Source organism: Eleutherodactylus coqui, chromosome 6 (genome assembly GCF_035609145.1).
Source record: "Eleutherodactylus coqui strain aEleCoq1 chromosome 6, aEleCoq1.hap1, whole genome shotgun sequence".
Lineage (NCBI taxonomy): Eukaryota > Metazoa > Chordata > Amphibia > Anura > Eleutherodactylidae > Eleutherodactylus > Eleutherodactylus coqui.
In genome coordinates this window covers 85,925,610-85,943,122 of record NC_089842.1, presented here as the reverse complement: position 1 = coordinate 85,943,122, position 17,513 = coordinate 85,925,610, and the positions used below count along the sequence as shown (strand labels likewise).

The following is a 17,513-nucleotide window of genomic DNA, read 5'->3' as shown; positions in this document are numbered from 1 at the left end:
CGTCACTCACCCGGCCACTGGCTCCGGTCTGCGCATGCACCGGCTGCCGGCACATGAAAGAGCCGGGGCTGTCGGGTGCGGGTGAGTACGCGCTCGTCTCTGCAGGCGCTGGGGTCGGGTCCCGCGGCGAGAATTCTCGCCGCCGGTTCCGACCCGCTCGTCTGCAGGCAGCCTTATTGTGAGGGGTGCAGTAAGCCTATAGATAGGTGAAAAAAGTTAACTCTGGCTGAACCTCTTTAAGAAAACCAGACAGCACAAGGACTGCACACGGATGGCAAATGAGTGCTGCCCATGTATCCCCATTGCCTTGATTGGGCGAGTCTCATCTGCATATCACATCAGAATAGTGCATGCTATGAGTTTTTCACACAGTGTGTGGTAAAAAACTTTATGGTGGGTCTTGCAAAATTGACTAGTATGGGGCTGTATGCTGCCTATGTGGAGTCCGTTTTTTTAATCAGACTAAGTTAAATTGTAATACTAAGGACCCACCCCCTCCTGTATAGTAGGCAAATGTATGGCTTTCCAAAAGTAACGTGTCCCCTAAAATGATATTCCCATATGCGGTGACACAACACACATTTTATTTTATAGAATGTCATTTTTGATTGACAAACAAATACAGACAATTAAGTGTACATTCTACACCAAAGTGTTTTTTCTTATTTATAATGCAGAAGTTGATATTCCATCTCTATATAGGGTAGGTACAATATGGCCACACATGGCAGGACCACTTTTTCCTTCGTGGACCACACATAATGTCATCAATGAATGTCAATGTCCATTGGACTCCATAGTTTTGGGATGCAGACAAGTAAATGATAAGGAATAAAGTGAGGGAAATACCTTCCCTATTGGCCACAATCACATATTATCTGAAAACAGGTAGGTTTACATTTTGCAGAAAAGAAAATTCAGAAAGGAAGAGAAACTGCATTTACCTATTGCCATCATGCAGGCAAGTCTATGAAGCCAAAGGGGGGAGTTCGTTGGACTTTTCATTAGATCCATATCACAGCTCTCCCCTGGCATGCTGTATATAGTGCTCATGGAGCCCCCCTTCTTGTGTGAAGCATACTCCACACTCAATGCATTTATACTCTCCTTTCTCTTCCCACCTGTCCCTCCCCTTCCGGTGAGTCTGAAGGTGCCGTCGGTAGTTGGACGCTTGGCTGAAACTTTTTTCGCAAAGCGTACAAGGGAATGGTCTCTTGCCAGCATGGACTGCCCTATGCCTCTGGTAATTGGAGCGCTGGTTGAAGCTCTTGCCACACTGTTGGCACTGGAATGGTCTTTCTCCTGTGTGAATTCGAAGATGGCGTTTGTAGCGAGAAGAGAAAAAGAAAGTCTTGCCACAGATGGGACAGGCATGAGGCTTTCTAGAGATATGCAAGTTTCTGTGCTTCTCAAAGGTGCGTTGGGCCCGAAACCTTCGCCCACAATCCTGACACTGGTAGGGCTTAGGATCCTCATGTACCCACTGGTGGACCCGGAGAGTCTCTAGCTGTGTGAATGCTTGTGGGCACTCCGGGCATTGGTATGGCCTTTCTCCAGTGTGAATACGCATGTGACGAGACAGTTTGGCCGAGCAGTTGAAAGCTTTCCCACACCAGACACAAACCCGATCCTTACGATGAGCTTGTTGGTGTCTTCGGAAGGCTGGTTGGCTAGACAATTGCTTGCCACACTGTGAGCACTGGTAGTCACGTTGGCCTGTGTGTTGTTCATGATGACTGTGTAAGGCAAACAGCCAGCAGAAGCGGCGGCCGCAGTCAGAGCAAGAATAAGGCTTCTCACTTCCCTCTGTTGCCCCAGCACGGGCCACATCACAGTCCTTGCAGGTATAAGAGAGATCGGCAGCATGGTTGCGCCTGTGGAGTTTGTATGCACGAAGAGTTTGGAAAGTCCGCCCACAGTCGGGGCATGGAGTTGGTGGTGAGTCCTCAGGTGCCACATGGGTGTCTGAACTGTCCTCCAAGGGTTCTGCAGCAGAATAGGGGAGATCAGTTAAGGAGATACGAATAATCAATATTCATCAATTAAATGTAGACTATTTATGGCTTATCCACAGCATAGCCTAGCAATAGTAGATCAATGGGGGTTCACAGCCCGCGATTCCCACTGATCAACGATTCACTGGGCCGTTATGCTCGTGCACGGAGCTGATTACTGCAAGAAGCAGATAACTCCATTCCCTCTGCAGTGGTCAGGCTTGGCATTACAAAGGTCCCATTGAAGGGAAGGGGAACTTTGCCTGTAATACAAAGCCTCATTACTGCAGTAGGAGTTATCTGCTTCCTGCAAAAATCAGCTCAGTGCACCAGTACAGAGGCCCAGCAAACAGCGTGGTGGTCCAAGGAGGCAGACCCCTACCATTGTACTATTGATAGCCTATTTGGTTGACATAATTATGTTTTCGACCCTCCAAGGTACCATTTAGTCTTTCCCAGGTATGACAAGTATATCCAGTGTACACTGTCTTATGTAACTGTAATCTATTCGTATACTTGAACCCCGCTACATCCGGCTTTGTCCCTGAGTAATACGATTTGCTATGTTCTTTTATTTCTCAATAAAACAAGATTTAAACAAATCTATAAATAATGTTGAGCAGCAGATGTAAAATTTCCCCATGTATTATCCACCACTGATGACCAGCGCTGCAGTCAGAATGTTGCTGTTTTTTGTTATATATACCCATTATACATCCCAAACTACACATTGCCGTTAGCTGGAGTGTACTAATAAAACACGTCTCCTGACGAAGCTTGGTGAAATGCGTGATGGGGGAATACAAGACTGTTTGCAGTTAATATGTTGCAGCTTCGTTTTGATTATCATTAATGCCCTTTCGGTGTCATGTATTATTAGTTGCATTTAGTATGGCTTTGTAGTAGTATTGCCTCTGGCCACTGCTCACCTGCGAGGTAAGGGACTTAGATTTTGGGTTTTTGATCATCTTCTATTATTTGTCCATGTATGAATATAGATTTATGAACATGCATATGTCCTGTATTCCCACTTTCTTAGTGCGATCCTCTGTGTTCTTACCATTAGTAAAGTTTTGATATTGTTAGAGTTTCTGGTGCTTTTGGTTGCTTTTTAGTTTACATAGTTTTTTCTTTGTTACACAGGGTTATAGATCTTTAAAAGCCAGCTAATGGCCGTAGCATGTAGTCTAGCACTGCTGTGGTCCCGGTGTTTGTTGTGGCAGATGTCACCGGAAGTCAGATAACCAATCGGAGGCTGTTCTGAATTCCTGGCATCCAGGATGTGAGCGCTGATGCCAGGGGGACGGGCACTGACACTGTAGCTTGCGATTGACTTCTGGTGGCATCATCTGCCACAACAAACAACAGGAACACAGTGGGGTTGCAGCGCTGGATCGCAGCAGCAGAGAATGGGTAACAACAAAGCTTTTTGTAATTTTAATGTTGGGGAAATGTTGTGCAGTAATTGGCCATCCTCTTTAACCATTACATGCTGTGTGCATTAGCAGTCTTAGGCTGAATGTATATGGGTGTCGACGTTTCTAGGTTCGCATGCCGGCGAAAGAAAAACGCGTGAACATTTGTGCGCCCATTCAGACGGCCCTGGCCCAGCACATACACGCTGTTAGGGATAAAGTTCATAAGATGGCTAATAGGACACAAGATAAAAGACAGAACCTGGATCTTAACAACGCCGAGGCCGCAATGGCATTGGGCGGGGGGAAACGGTTTAGCTCTGGTAAACCGTGATTCCCCTTCCCTCCCCCCCCCGCCGTCTGTCGGCAAGGGGAGGAGTCCCGGCTCATCTCCGCCACTTGTCGCAGACAGCAATGGGAGGGGGTGGGACAAGGATGTAGCTTAGCCCCGCCCCTGCACCCTCCTCCTATTGCAAACCGCTGGCAATGGGCAGAGAGGAGCAGGGAAGGGGGTGGGAGTTTAGCAGTTATGATGCTAAACTCCCTCCCAACTCTTTTCTCCAGCAGCTGTCATAGCCTCCAACAGGAGTCTATGCAGCTGTCGCCGGCATAAAGCACCCGGCCGAAATGCACTTGGCTTTTACGCCACGGAAATACGCCCATGTGCACTGATGCATTGTAAACCGATTTACGCCCATGTGAATCCAACCTTATAGCCCCTTTTGCAACCCCAAAAAACAATGCAAACCACAAAAAACCAAGAGTTTCAGAAACTCAAAAAAATCATCTCTTTCTGTTATTGTAATGCACACCCCTTTAAACCACTCTCATATTTAATAAACTACGACATAAGTGAGTTGGCATCCTCCGACACGCGGTATTGTTCTTCTGTTCCTAGACGCACGCTCCTCAGTAAAGTTGCCTGTCTACGGTTGTCACTAAGGCAGGGGGCAAACTGCATTCAGGTGAATGAGATCATACACAAATTGCCCTCTAATGGCAGCAGGCAAGAACAGCGCTCTGTACTAAGGGAACGGAGCAGCAGCGCCTTATCAAGTATTAGGAAAATGTTCCAAAACATTTATGCTGCCGGCATGCTCCCAAAAAATGTTCGGTTTGTAGATTTTAAGAGCTGCTGATTTCATTCACACGTATGTATAAAAATGTTACCGGAGACGCAAGATAAAGTAAAGATAATGGGAACAGGGATTTTCTGGATTGTCAGTCAACCCACTGAAGATCACTACAATCAGCCTCTCTCCAGGCCTGAAATGGCTGACAACAGGGAGCAATAGATAACACTTCACTGCACAGTGAACGCGGAGAAGATTGAGTTCAGGACCGCTCTGCATCAGCATTTATGGGCACATTTACATTCTGAGCACAAGGCATTTATGAAACAACCAGATTTTGCTCTAATTTTACTGTGATTTGCATCTGTACGCCGAGTTCATCTGATGTGATACTTCTGAAAGGAAAGTAATAGCACCCCGCCCCTTCCAAAAAAACAAAATATCCCGAGTGACATCACTTTCTGTGATGAAATTTACAAACAAAGACATCAATTATTTAAAATGATTTCTTTGTTTAAATGTCACAGTGGAATTAAAGCGTTTCCTCCATTGAGATCTGCAGCCGAGCAGAATTTAGCAGCTGATAATAAGAACAGATTGCAATTATACTCAGCAGAATGTACCACGGCAGCAGATTCAGAATTCATTAATGTTAATTAAGGGGAATGTATATGACTTTCGGAGTCTGCACCATGGCCGACCGTTTAGCTAACAGAAGGGCTGCACCTCTGACCCTCCCAAATGATGCGCAGCGCTCAAGCGACACGTTCTGATTGGTCATTTGAAGGTCTTGTGTTTCCGACATCAGGGGTACTTGGTATCATTCCCATTGAGGTTATTTGTTTAGGGGGACAAAAAGTGGCACAAGACCTGCAATAAGGCTGGATTATCAAGTCCCAGACTAAACAGGGGTCAGGAAAATAAGGAGGAAGCCTAGATACAAATCCGGGCTTCGTAGAGTGTCGGTGCCACAAGACTGGAGGTCTTACTTCCACGTTTGGGCCAGAGGGGGATTGTCGGATACTAAGTGCTGGGAATTATTATGTACTTCTATATAGAGTTTATTGTATGTCTGCAAATAAGAGGTCTGGATTTTGCCACAGATTGTATATTCTTTGGATGAAGACAGAAAACTTATTTCTATGTACCGGCATCCATGTATGAGTATTGCTTCAGAAGCCATTAATTTAGAAATTTAAACACCAGGTACAGATGTGGAAAAATAACAATTCCAGCAGTACTTACTGGTCCTCGGCCCTGGTGATCCAACACCGCAGACCCAACTGTTTTTCCGGGCTGTGTTGCAGAAGTCAGGGAACCGCTACCTGCAATCAGATGATACAGTGTCTCCATTTGGAAGTCCTGGCATCACGGCACCAAGGATGTGAGTGCTGATGTCAGGAGAACGGGCGGTGACACTGCATCATCTGATTGGCAGGCAGCAGTCACCTGACTTTCACTGTTAACAGAAACTGGGAAAACAGCAGGGCTGCAGCACTGGATCACCATGATGAGGACAGGAAAGTACTGCTTGATTTCTTATTTTACTGTATTTGCAAAAGTAACTGGAAACCCCCTTCCCATAACCCCTCCTTGAGCCTATAAGAGCAGCTACCATTCTGATGGACTCGAAACATCTAGTATTTAAAGGGCGGCCATTCATCTGTATAGCCGCCATGTTATACTACATTTTACTCCAGTAACTGTGACTTCCCGCACCTGTTTCCTGGGGGTGTGGAAAGCCAAACTATGATGATCAGCTGATCATGTTACGGGGCACATTTTGAAAGAGACTGTCACTGATGAGACAATCCACTTTAAATGGTTTTCCAGGGTTATATAAATAAAGCCTAATCACTACACATTAAAACTACTTTAACATTTTATTACACTTTGTATTTTAATTTTTCACTATTTGCATCATTTCTGCTGGTGGTCAGGATAAAAGCATTCTAACTGCTTGTGTACTTCACAGCTCCTCACCATGTAAAGGCTGGTTTACACAGGCCAATGATCGCTCAAAGATCGCTCAAACGACAGTTTGAGTGACAGCTTTGAGCGATCATTTTGCATAAACTATTAAGTAGCTACTCAGCTACTTAGTAGCAATTAAGTGGGCAAATGAAGCCTTATCTGAAAGCAGTTAATAGCCCAAGGGCTCTTATCTGCGCTCAGATACTTTGTTCTCTAGTGGGGGAAAAATGCTATCAGCACTCCTTGTGGAGGACTGCTGATAAGAGTGACCAACGATTTTTAGGTTGAACTGCATTTAACAATCAGCTAGCAGTGCCCGAAAAGAGTACAATGGGCGCGCGTTTAGACGCGCTGTTGATCGCTAAAATGATCGCTAAAACGATCGCCGATTAGCGATTTTCTTTTTAGCGATCATCAGCTGGTGTAAATGGGCCTTAACGCAGTTCTCTCTTTGAGGGCCTCTAACACAGAAAGTTAATAGTTCAGTGTAAACATGGCCCATGATTGAACGACAAACAATAGTTATCATTCCTTAGAATAGAAACCTGATGATAATCGGGCCACATAAACAGGCAGTCACTCATCTATGAATGACTGCCTGTTTACTCTGGATGGAACTGGGCGTCCGGAAGAGATCTCCGGTGCCCTCTACCCCCATTCAGTGAACGATTATCGCTCCTGTGTGAAAGCACTTAAACGCTTGACAGTCGGCCCGTGTAGAGATAAGCCAGAACTTTTTGCTACATAATGAATACGTTTTAATTTACACAAAACAAAAAACTCCTGTGGGACTCAAAAAATAGGTTGGCACTTCTGTTTTAACACCTCCCATAGGCATTATTGGAAAGAACCCCAGTTGTATCATTTATAGATTATCTGAATCCCCTCACTGAGACACTGCAGACTTAATCAGGGATGAGAACATTAAATCTTGAATTCATGTGTAATTCACCTCCCATTGGCTAACATTTAAAAGGTCAATTCATTTCTGGTACTGATTACATACAAATGTGGACACACCCTTTCATTCCATGGTGTTTTTTTCCTACAATGTATATTCATATTGAAGACATGAAAGCCATGCAGCAACATAATATGAAATTAGGTAGTAAACAAAAAAAATAGTGTTAAAAAGACAGAATAGGTTTTATATTTTAGATTAACCAAACCAGCCCCCTTGTGCTTTGATGAAAGCTTTGCACACTCTTGGCATTCCCTCGGTCAGCTTCATGAGGTAGTCATCTGAAATGGATTTCAATTAGAGTACCTCCACTTTTTTCTTTTTAAATACACAGAATAAGCATTAAGCATTTTTACAATAGGTTTTATTAGACTGTTTGGTACATTTTTCTGTTCCCATATTAGAGTTTATTAATAAGTGTTTTTATTACATAGAATATATTTTCAAGAGCCCTGTGCCCCCAATATGTTCCACCATCCCCCAGTGCATTTTACTGCTCTTCCGTCCCGCTCACATGCTGCCGTCCCCGATAGCTGTGCAGCAGAAGCCGTTCTATTCTGCAGATGGCTTCTCCCCTCATAGTGCTCGCTTACCGCTGGAGCTGATGTACTGAGAGGGGCTCATTGCATTTGGTGTACACTACTAGATTTCACAACCTGATGCACTGAACCCCTGTCAGTGAGTGCTGTGAGGGGAGAAGCCGTCTGCAGAATAGAATGGCTTCTCCTTCTCAGCTCTCAAGGACAACTGCATATGAGCAGGACGGGGAAGCAGTAAAATGCACAGGGGTGGTGGGATAGATTGGGAGCACAGGGCTCTTAAAAATAAATGATATATATTAGAGACACATTAATAAATTGTAATACAGGAATAGAACAGTTGTGTCTGCAGCTGTTCTATAGAGAACAGGTGCAGACACATCTGGAACACCCTCTACTGTTATGCAGCTAAGTGAAAACGGATTTCTCAGCCCTTGTAAATAAAATTTACAGAATAGGCTAATAAAGCCTATTGCAATAAAGCTTAGAATTTTGAACATAAAAAATTGTAGGTACTCTTGAACAGCTATGTCTTGTCAAGAGTTAATTTGTGGTATTTTTTACTGTTTTAATGCATTGGAGACCATCAGTTGTGTTGTGCAGACGTAGGGTTGGTACACAAATCGATAGTGTTCAGCCCTATGCAACTATCATTCTAATCCACATTGTGGCAAGAAAAGTAAGTAAAGTGAAACAACAGTCCATCATTACTTGATGACATGAAGGCTAGTCAGTCCAGAAAATGTCAAGAGCTTTGAAGGTATCCTTGAGTGCAGTCATGGAAGCCATCAAACTGGCTCTCATGAGGACCGCCCCAAGAAAGGAAAACCAAGACTTACCTTTGCTGCAGAGGACAACTTTATTAGAATTACGAGATTCAGAAGGCGCAAACAAAACAGCACTTCAGATTAGAGACCAGACAAATGCCTCACCGAGATCAAGTACCAGACACACCAACATTAACTGTTCAGAGGAGATTACGAGAATCAAGCCTTTATGGTTGAATTTCTGAAAAGAAGCTGCTACTGAGGAACATCAACAAGAAGAATTGAATTGCTTGGGCCAAGAACACAAGGAATGGACATTAGACCAGTGGAAATCCGTGATTTAGTTTTAGGAGTTAAAATTTGAGATTTTTGGTTCCAAATGCCATATCTTTGTGCGACTCAGAGAAGTTGATTGGATGGTTTCTACAAGTGTGGTTCCCATCTTGAAGCATAGAAGAGAAGGTGTGTTTGTGTGGAGGTGTTTTGCTAGTGATTTATTAAAAATTGAAGGCACACTTAATCAGCATGGCTACAATAGCATTCTGCAGCAACATGTCATCCAATGTGGTTTGTCCTTAGGGGAATCATCATTGCTTTTTTTAAGAAGACTACGATCCCAAATGCAACTTCAGGCTATCTAACGGCAATCTAACCAAAAAGGAGAGTGATAGAGAGATTATATAGCCTCCACAAACCAACTTAAACACAACTGAAGTGGTTTGGGATGAGTTAGACTGCAGAGTGATGAAAAGCAGCCAACAGAAGCTCAACACCTTTGGGAACTCCAAGACTGTTGGAAAACCATTTCAGGTATAGTGACCCACAAGGTCATACAGGGCAGGCTTCAGGTTGATAGATCCCAAGGACCTTGCTATGTCCTTTCAGGGACATAGGAGGCACCCTTCAAGAAACAAACACTGTTTTTCCCAACGCAATGGGTTAAACAATATCTGCCCAGCAACCATGTCTTTATTGATTGGTTGCCGGCAGGTAATACCCAGGGTGGTTAGCCTCTCCAGGAGAGAGGATTGACCCTCTTGGAGAAATATGGCCTGGTGACCCTGTAGAGAGATAGAGTCCCGGTGATTGGTGGAAAGGCGGAGCAAACACAAGCCCAGGAAGAAGGGAGGTAGGAGATGAGAGTTGGAGAGGAGACGTGAGGAGAGTGGCAATGAGGAGAAACATAAAGAGATCTGCCGGGGTACGAGAGAGAGCTGGGGTGATATATGCCAGAGCCAGAGGGAAAACCAGACACCACAACTGTGAGTTGGAGACTTCCTGTGACAGTCAGGAGTTAGTGATCCCTCAGAAAAGCCGCCATTTTCTCCTCCCTCAGCTTCTCCAGGGCGTTCAGTACTTTAAGTTAACTCCTTCATCACAGTGCCAGTTTCCTTTAGTGAAGGTTCCCCTCTGAATTTCAGTCAAGACCCAGTTCAGCCTAGCTACCCAAATCACAGACCACAGTCAGAGTGAGGAAACTAATGGTGGATCCATATGTGCTGATCATCTTTGTTGGCTGTAACTCAAAGGTGTGCACTATGTTTCCGCTACAAAGCTTCAGTAAACTGTGTGCCTTCAGTTTTACCAGCTTACCAACCTACTTGTTTCTTTATTCCTCTAAAGGAATAGATAATAAAAAGGCACTGGCATCATGAAAATAGACAACTCTAGTTTCATTCCCCCAAAATCCCTGTTAAAAATCCTATCTGAAGCTTGAGCTATTCAAAAAGGCACATTAGCCACCACCATGACCAATTTAGAGGTGCCGCACCCGCTTGAGTTACTCCCGCTAACTCCTGCTTGCTGCACAGGTGATTACCCCATAAGGCTGTGTATGAAGGGTCTTTACTAGAAATGCTTTATTTTCAATAACACTCTGTCCCCACTACCCCCTCTGTGTTGTACTGCTTTCCCTGCTCATATGCAGCTGATGTCCGTAGACGTTGTGAAGGGAAGCAGTTTTATTCTACAGACAGCTTCTTTCTTCACAGCTCACTCCCTGCCTTACCCGATGTACTGACAGGGGCTCTCAGTGCATCGGATGTATACTACTATGTTACAACATGCTGTATGGGAAGAAGCCTTCAGTAGAATAGAATGGCTTCCATTCACAGCTCAAGGATGGCGGCTGCAGATGAGCAGAGAGAGAAGTACAACACACGGGGTGGTAGTTCCTAGTGGGGCAAAGCATATCTAAAAAGAGACCCTTAATACACTGTTAATACACAATAGTACAGTAGTGTCTTCATCTTTTCTGTAGAGAACAGGTGCAAACATATCTGGATGCGGCGCCCTCTACTGACATACAGCTATGTGAAGTTGGATTACTTAGCCCAGTCTACACCTAGCTGCATAGCAGAAGAGGGGTACAGAATAGACTAATAAAACCTACTGCAGAAAAATGCTTAGAATCACCTATTCTGTATATTAACAAAAAATTGGTGTTCTTTAACACCTTTTTTGTTTACTCCTTAATTCCATATGTGTTCCTCCATAGTTTGCTTGCCTTCAATATGAATAAAAAAAAAACACATGGAATGAAAAGCTGTATCCAAACTTTTGACTGGTACTGTAAAATATCAGGGTAATGGCCCAAATTGACACAAAAATATGTCCATATTTATTGAGGCACTTGAGTAATACTGGAACAACTTAGAATGAAGGTAACATGAGCTTACCAGGAGTTGTATCAAGCTGTTCTTCAGACTTCCCTTCCCAATGGGTTTCTTCTACGTCTTTCCCATACACTGACATATCTATGGAGTAACGGCGACAGAAGGGACTCTAGGAAGCAAACACACATGATTTAGTCTTTGCTGTATGAACCCGTCCAGAGTCATCATAACAGGTGAGGATCTCCTGGTCTACCAGTCATGAACAGGTCAACACCACAAACGTGGTACACAGCATCTCTCTTCACGACTCCAGTTATACCACTGGTAAGTACAAGAATAGTCGTGTCATCAATATACTAGTCTGTAGGTGACTGAAAGTACAACAGTAAGATGGGCAGGTAACAACACGGGTGGTACACGAGTAAAGAACTTTTGACACAGCCTGATAATCCGGCAAGAACACTTGCACGCCTGATCATCAGGTCATACAAAGTCCAAACAATCAATTAGCCGGTAAATCAGAGAATCCTCGTTTGTTGGCTTATTGGTTCATTTCTCAGAGCATAACAACGCTCGCTGGTTGGCTGCATGTCTCCCCTTGTGAGCAGGGAGATGTGCAGCCGAACTAGAACAGTAGTATGGGGGACTAACGACTGTATAACTATCATCTGCCCGTCTAGACTAAATGAAGATGTGCAGATCGACATGCTCATTGTCGGTCAGCGCTCATTAGCGTGAACAGATTATCTACCCTTGGGGAACTAGCCGAAGATGGGCAGGTGCCAACACTGGTCGTTCAGGAAGAGTAAGATGCTCTGCTGCCGTCACCCGTTCTCTGCTGTGCCTCTTGCTAGGCGATGACTGCACGTACTCAGGTACTTCAGGGCAAATCAACTAGAGAAGACAAACTTTATCATTTTTGATTTAGCAAAATAGGAGCAAATAGACCTGGGAATTTTTTTAGATGCCTTCAAAATAAACTATGGAGGCAAATCTGGATGAACCAAAGCGCACCCATGCAAACAGAGGCGTTAGCGGTATTGTCTCTCATTCCCGTATATTACTCACTGGTCTATTAATCGCGATGGGCAGGCTGCTGATACTAAATGGGGTCTCCTTGCCTGTCACACGGTTCTCAGTGTGTCCCAATGCTGTGTATACAATTACCGCTAATGTCACACAGTCCCTTGCTCAGCACCAGCAGCTGGAGTGTTTCTACCCATAAGAGGAGCACATTCTGCAGTCAAGGGGCTGGGAAGGCTGGAAGGAAGAGGTGCAAGCAGACTCCCAAGGCACAAAGCACATCAATATTGTTATATCAATATACTACGACTACTGGGGGAGTTTGTCCTCAAATACCTCATCATCTCTTTAACCCCTTAAGGACCAGGCTGTTTTGGTCTAAAAGACCAGACACTTTTTATGGATTTTACCCATGTGGGGGTTTTACTGCCCAATTTTTTTTCTTCAGCTACCAAAATTATTTGTGCTGCATTTTTTTCCTACGACATCTAGTGCCAAATTGTAATATATATTTTCACTTACGTTTTTCAGTTTCACTGGGAGGTAAAAAGTAAAAAAATTATTTAAAATTAATAGTTGTGTAGCTCTAAAATTAGTGTATTGACACTAAAGTAAAATATGGGAATGGGTTTCTCATTTTTGTTTTGGACGTTTTGATATATAATTTGTTTTGCTTGGTGTCTGCGGTGCGCCACTTTCTTCTTTATGTATATATTTTTATTTTATTCTGTAAATGTTTTTTTCCTTATTTTTGTAACAATTTTTTTTACCATCTATGTCTCCCATGATGTCATATAAGACCTTCCGAGGGTCGTTCACATTGAAATTTAAAAAAAAACAAAGTTTACCACTGTCGCTGGGGCATTCATAGAAGCCCCAGTCACAGGAGAAAACATCTCCTGTAGTGACAAGTGTCACTAATTGAGCTGATCAGGGTCTGCTAGAACCCTGCAGTTCTTCTATGACAGAGGGCACTTGGGGATCATGTGATCACCAGGTCGCATAGTGGAAGTAATACTTTCACTTATTATTACATCGCACTCATTGATGCTATGTAGCCTGGAAAGGAGAAGGCAGAAAAGGTTAAAAGCAGCTTCTCCATTCTCTGGGTTCTCAGCCATGACTGAAAGCTGAGGACCCAACCTGCTCCTGCTTGACTGCAGGAGCAGAGGCTTTAATCCCGCGCCGTACTTTTGCCATCGGCTGAGATTAAAGCCCAGGACCAAGCGCCGTATATTTACCATGCTTGGTCCTTAAGGGCTTTACTCTCATGCCGAAAGTTGGTGACTGTTGTGTTTCCACAGAGTCTTTGTTACCCAAAAATAAGTGATGCTTGATCTTAATAGGAATTACTCAAATAAGAAGCAAGAGCAGGAAAACTTGGGTGACAGCTGTGCTCTCCTCATTTGGTCCCCGTAGGGACCACAGTTGACAAGTACTGGACACTCAACGTGCTAAAGAGTATCTGATTGCTCTCCTGACATGTCTATTTTAGTAAATACTTCTATTTCCTATAATATAACAGGTCTGGAACATCCTTTCCTATAACTTTGCATTGTACAATTATTCTTTAATACCTCCTGAAAAGTTATGAATAAATTAATAGCTGGGTGTTACCAGTTGGCGGCATCCCTGAACTGTATTAAATTAATTAGTGCTGCCAGTGGAAGGCTGGCTTTACACGGGACTACTATCAGCCAAAAAAATTTAAAAATTGCTCAAAAGAATAAGTGATAGTTGTCCCATGTAAACACAGGACCCGACAGGGTACTGAGCGAGAAATCACTAGTGCTTTGTTTCAGCTCACTGAGCGAGTTGTTGCTCAGTTTGAACAGGCAGTTATTCATCGTTGAATGATGCCTGTTCACAGTGAATAGAGTTAGACGGCCAGAAGAGATCTCTGCTCTCTCTGCCGCCATTCACTGAACAACCATAGCTCCTGGGTGCACAGGAGAGAAAACTCTTGGTACAACAGTCAGGCGCTGAAGTGTCTGACATTCTTCCCATGTAAAGCCACTCTTAGACTGTGTAGGGAGACACCCCTATTGACAAGATGAATGGTAACACCCAGCTGTCAATTTATTCGATGGAGTAGCACAATTCTGAGGGCGAGTTCACACAGCACAGGGTGGGTAAATCTGCACCAAAATCCATGTTACTTAAAACCACATTTACTTGCAATGTATTGTACATTACTGCAGCAATTCTGCAGTGTATGAAGTCACCCTTAGGGCCCCTCCACACTGGCGATCGCGATATTGCTGCAGAAAGATCGCAGTTTGGTTTAGCGATTTTGAGCGTCAGCTAGGTTTTTTCTTGTGAAAATTCGCGTACCGCTGCCGCCCGCAATTTTATCACGAAAAATTCAATAGGAGTTTCTAATGTTAAAAATACATCACTTCGCACGTATTTAAATAGGGAGGCTCCATAGGGGGGAAGAAATAAATAAAAATGCAGAAAAATAGAACGTGCTGCGATTTTTAAATCTCGCAACATCGCATGAGTGAAAACATCGCAGATGTGGAGGAAAGCATTGAAAAGCATGGGTTTCATAACTCTGCGTTTTCACATGCTCTTGCATCACGCAATTTTACCGCCAGTGTGAAGGCACCCTTAGGGTATGTTTATATGTGTTGGAAACACTACGGAATTTCTGCTACAGAAGATTCTGCAGCATTTCTGAATCAAAACCCATGTCAAAATCTGCAAATTACCCTGTTTCTCTGAAAATAAGGCCTAACCAGATTTTTGGGGAGGCTTGAAATATAAGCCCTACCCCAAAAATAAGAACTAGCTTTTCTGGAGGCAGGATTTATGAATTGGCCAAACAATGCCATGGCTCAGCCAATGCATAAATCCTGCCTCCACAACATGATGGCTGTTATTGGTTCTTTGACTGCTGCTCCACCAATCAATGCAGCGCTTGATGAACCAATCACAGCCATCGCATTGGTTCATCGAGTGCTGCATTGATTGGCTGAACAGCATTTGATGAACTAATCAGAGCCATCACTTCCTGGTGGTGGGAACTGGAGGCGGCCGAGGACCGCAAGAAGCAGAGAGCAGCGAGAGGGACCTGGACTGAGCCTGCTAGGTAAGTATACTAAGACATACCCTGAAAATAAGACCTAGTGCTTCTTTTGGGGCAAAATTAATATGACATTATCTTATTTTCTGGGCAACACGGTAGGTGCAGATTTTGATCAGAGATCAGCTGTGTATGCGTAGCTGATTTTAGTAGTTACATCACGGAATAGCACTGTTAACAGAGCCGGCACAGGTGCCACAGCAATCTCTACTGAATGCCAAGCCGTTGGTCAGGTGATTCCGCTTCCGCGTCACCTGATCAGCAGCTCCACACTCACTAGTGGCTGTCGATGGTTCTGCACTGGAGTGTGCTTATTGCACCGTATATTTCGAGGAGACGGGGAGCGGTGTAGCTACTAAAATCAGCTGTGGAAACGCAGCTGACTCCTGGTCAAAATCCGCATCGTAGGTGCAGCTTTTTATGCGGAAATGCTGTAGAATTTGTTGCAGAATTTTCTGCCCCGTATAGGGTTGCCACCCGGCAGGTGATCCACTGGCCAGGCCGGTATTTTTTCTCTCAGCCCGGTGCCGGTATTTTTTTTTACCGGCCCTATTACAGGCCGGTATTTTCAGAGCCTCCACTGCCTCCTAGCGCTGATTAACCCTCCTCCGGCAGTCCTGACATCAGGGGAAACACACACCTACAGAGCTGACAGCTTCCAGGACCTCTGATGATTTCATGTCATGTGATACCCTGTGTGGGAGGAGTCAGGGATCACATGACCACGGAGGGGGTTCAGTAAATGTAAGACTCTGCAGGGTTCTGTGTGTGTGTTGGAGCTGTGGGGGTCTGGATGGATGGAGTGAGTGAAGCTGTGTGTGTCATGTGTGGGGGTCAGGATGGATGTAGTAGAACTGTGTGTGTGATGTGTGCGGAGGGTCAGGATGGATGTAGTAGAGCTGTGTGTGTGTGATGTGTGTGGGGGTCAGGATGGATGTAGTAAAGCTGTGTGTGTGATGTGTGTGGGTCAGGATGGATGTAGTACAGCTATGTGTGTGATGTCTGGGGGTCAGGATGGATGTAGCAGAGCTGTGTATGATGTCTGGGAGTCAGGATGGATGTAGTAGAGCTGTGTGTGTGCGATGTGTGGGGATCAGGATGGGTGGAGTGGAGCTGTGTGCGTGATGTGTGTGGGGGTCAGGATGGATGTAGTAGAGCTGTGTGTGTGAAGCGTGTGGGTGTCAGGATGGATGTAGTAGAGCTGTGTGTGTGATGTCTGGGGGTCAGGATGGATGTAGTAGACCCCCACATAGTAGAGCTGTGTGTGTGCGATCAGGATGGATGTAGCAGAGCTGTGTGTGTGATGTGTGTAGGGTTCAGGAGGGATGGAGTAGAGCTGTGTGTGTGATGTGTGGGGGCCAGGATGGATGTAGCGGAGTTGTGTGTGTGCAATGTGTGGGGATTAGGATGGATGTAGCAGAGCTGTGTGTGTGCAACGTGTGGGGATTAGGATGGACGTAGCAGAGCTGTGTGTGTGCAATCTGTGGGGATTAGGATGGATGTAGCAGAGCTGTGTGTGCGATGTGTGGGGATCAGGATGGATATAGCAGCGCTGTGTGTGCGATGTGTGGGGGATCAGGATGGATGTAGCATAGCTGTGTGTGTGGGATGTGTAGGGGTGAGGATGGATGAAGGAGAGCTGAGTATGTGAGATGTATGGGGGTAAGGATGGATGTAGCAGAGCTGCGTTTGTGTGCGCGCGTTGTGTGGGGGTCAGGATAGATGGCCGGCGCCGATGCTGCAGTGACAGTGTCGGGACCCGAGGAAGAGAGCTGAGGAGCAGTACGAGGTATGTACCATGTACTGCATGTAATCTTGTATGTTTAGGTGGTATACGTTATACCAGCTGTACATATAATTACATACAGGACATATCTACCTTACATCACCATCACAGGGAAGGTATATCTCCTGTATATAGTGATATGGACCATGCTGGGGTAACCTGGGTATCTCCTGTATATAATTATTTTTGTGTAGATTGTATGTGATGCTAGCATTTGCAGACTGCAGCGTGTTCTCGCGAGTAGTGTGAATCGCACTAAATGTCATCTACTCGCGAAA

At 44.6% G+C, this 17,513-nt stretch overlaps 1 protein-coding gene across 1 annotated transcript in view; it reads right to left on the bottom strand.

Annotated features, from left to right (window-relative positions):
- Positions 1 to 572: 572 nt before the first annotated feature.
- LOC136631383 (zinc finger protein 723-like) overlaps positions 573 to 17,513 on the bottom strand; it is a 43,067-nt gene continuing 26,126 nt past the window's right edge. Inside the window, exons 2-3 of the mRNA XM_066605662.1 lie at positions 11,402 to 11,507; positions 573 to 1,986 (exon numbers count right to left, since the gene is read on the bottom strand). Of these exons, the coding sequence (XP_066461759.1) occupies positions 1,016 to 1,986; positions 11,402 to 11,477 (1,047 nt within the window). The 5' untranslated portion in view covers positions 11,478 to 11,507 and the 3' untranslated portion in view covers positions 573 to 1,015. The remainder of the gene's footprint in view (positions 1,987 to 11,401; positions 11,508 to 17,513) is intronic.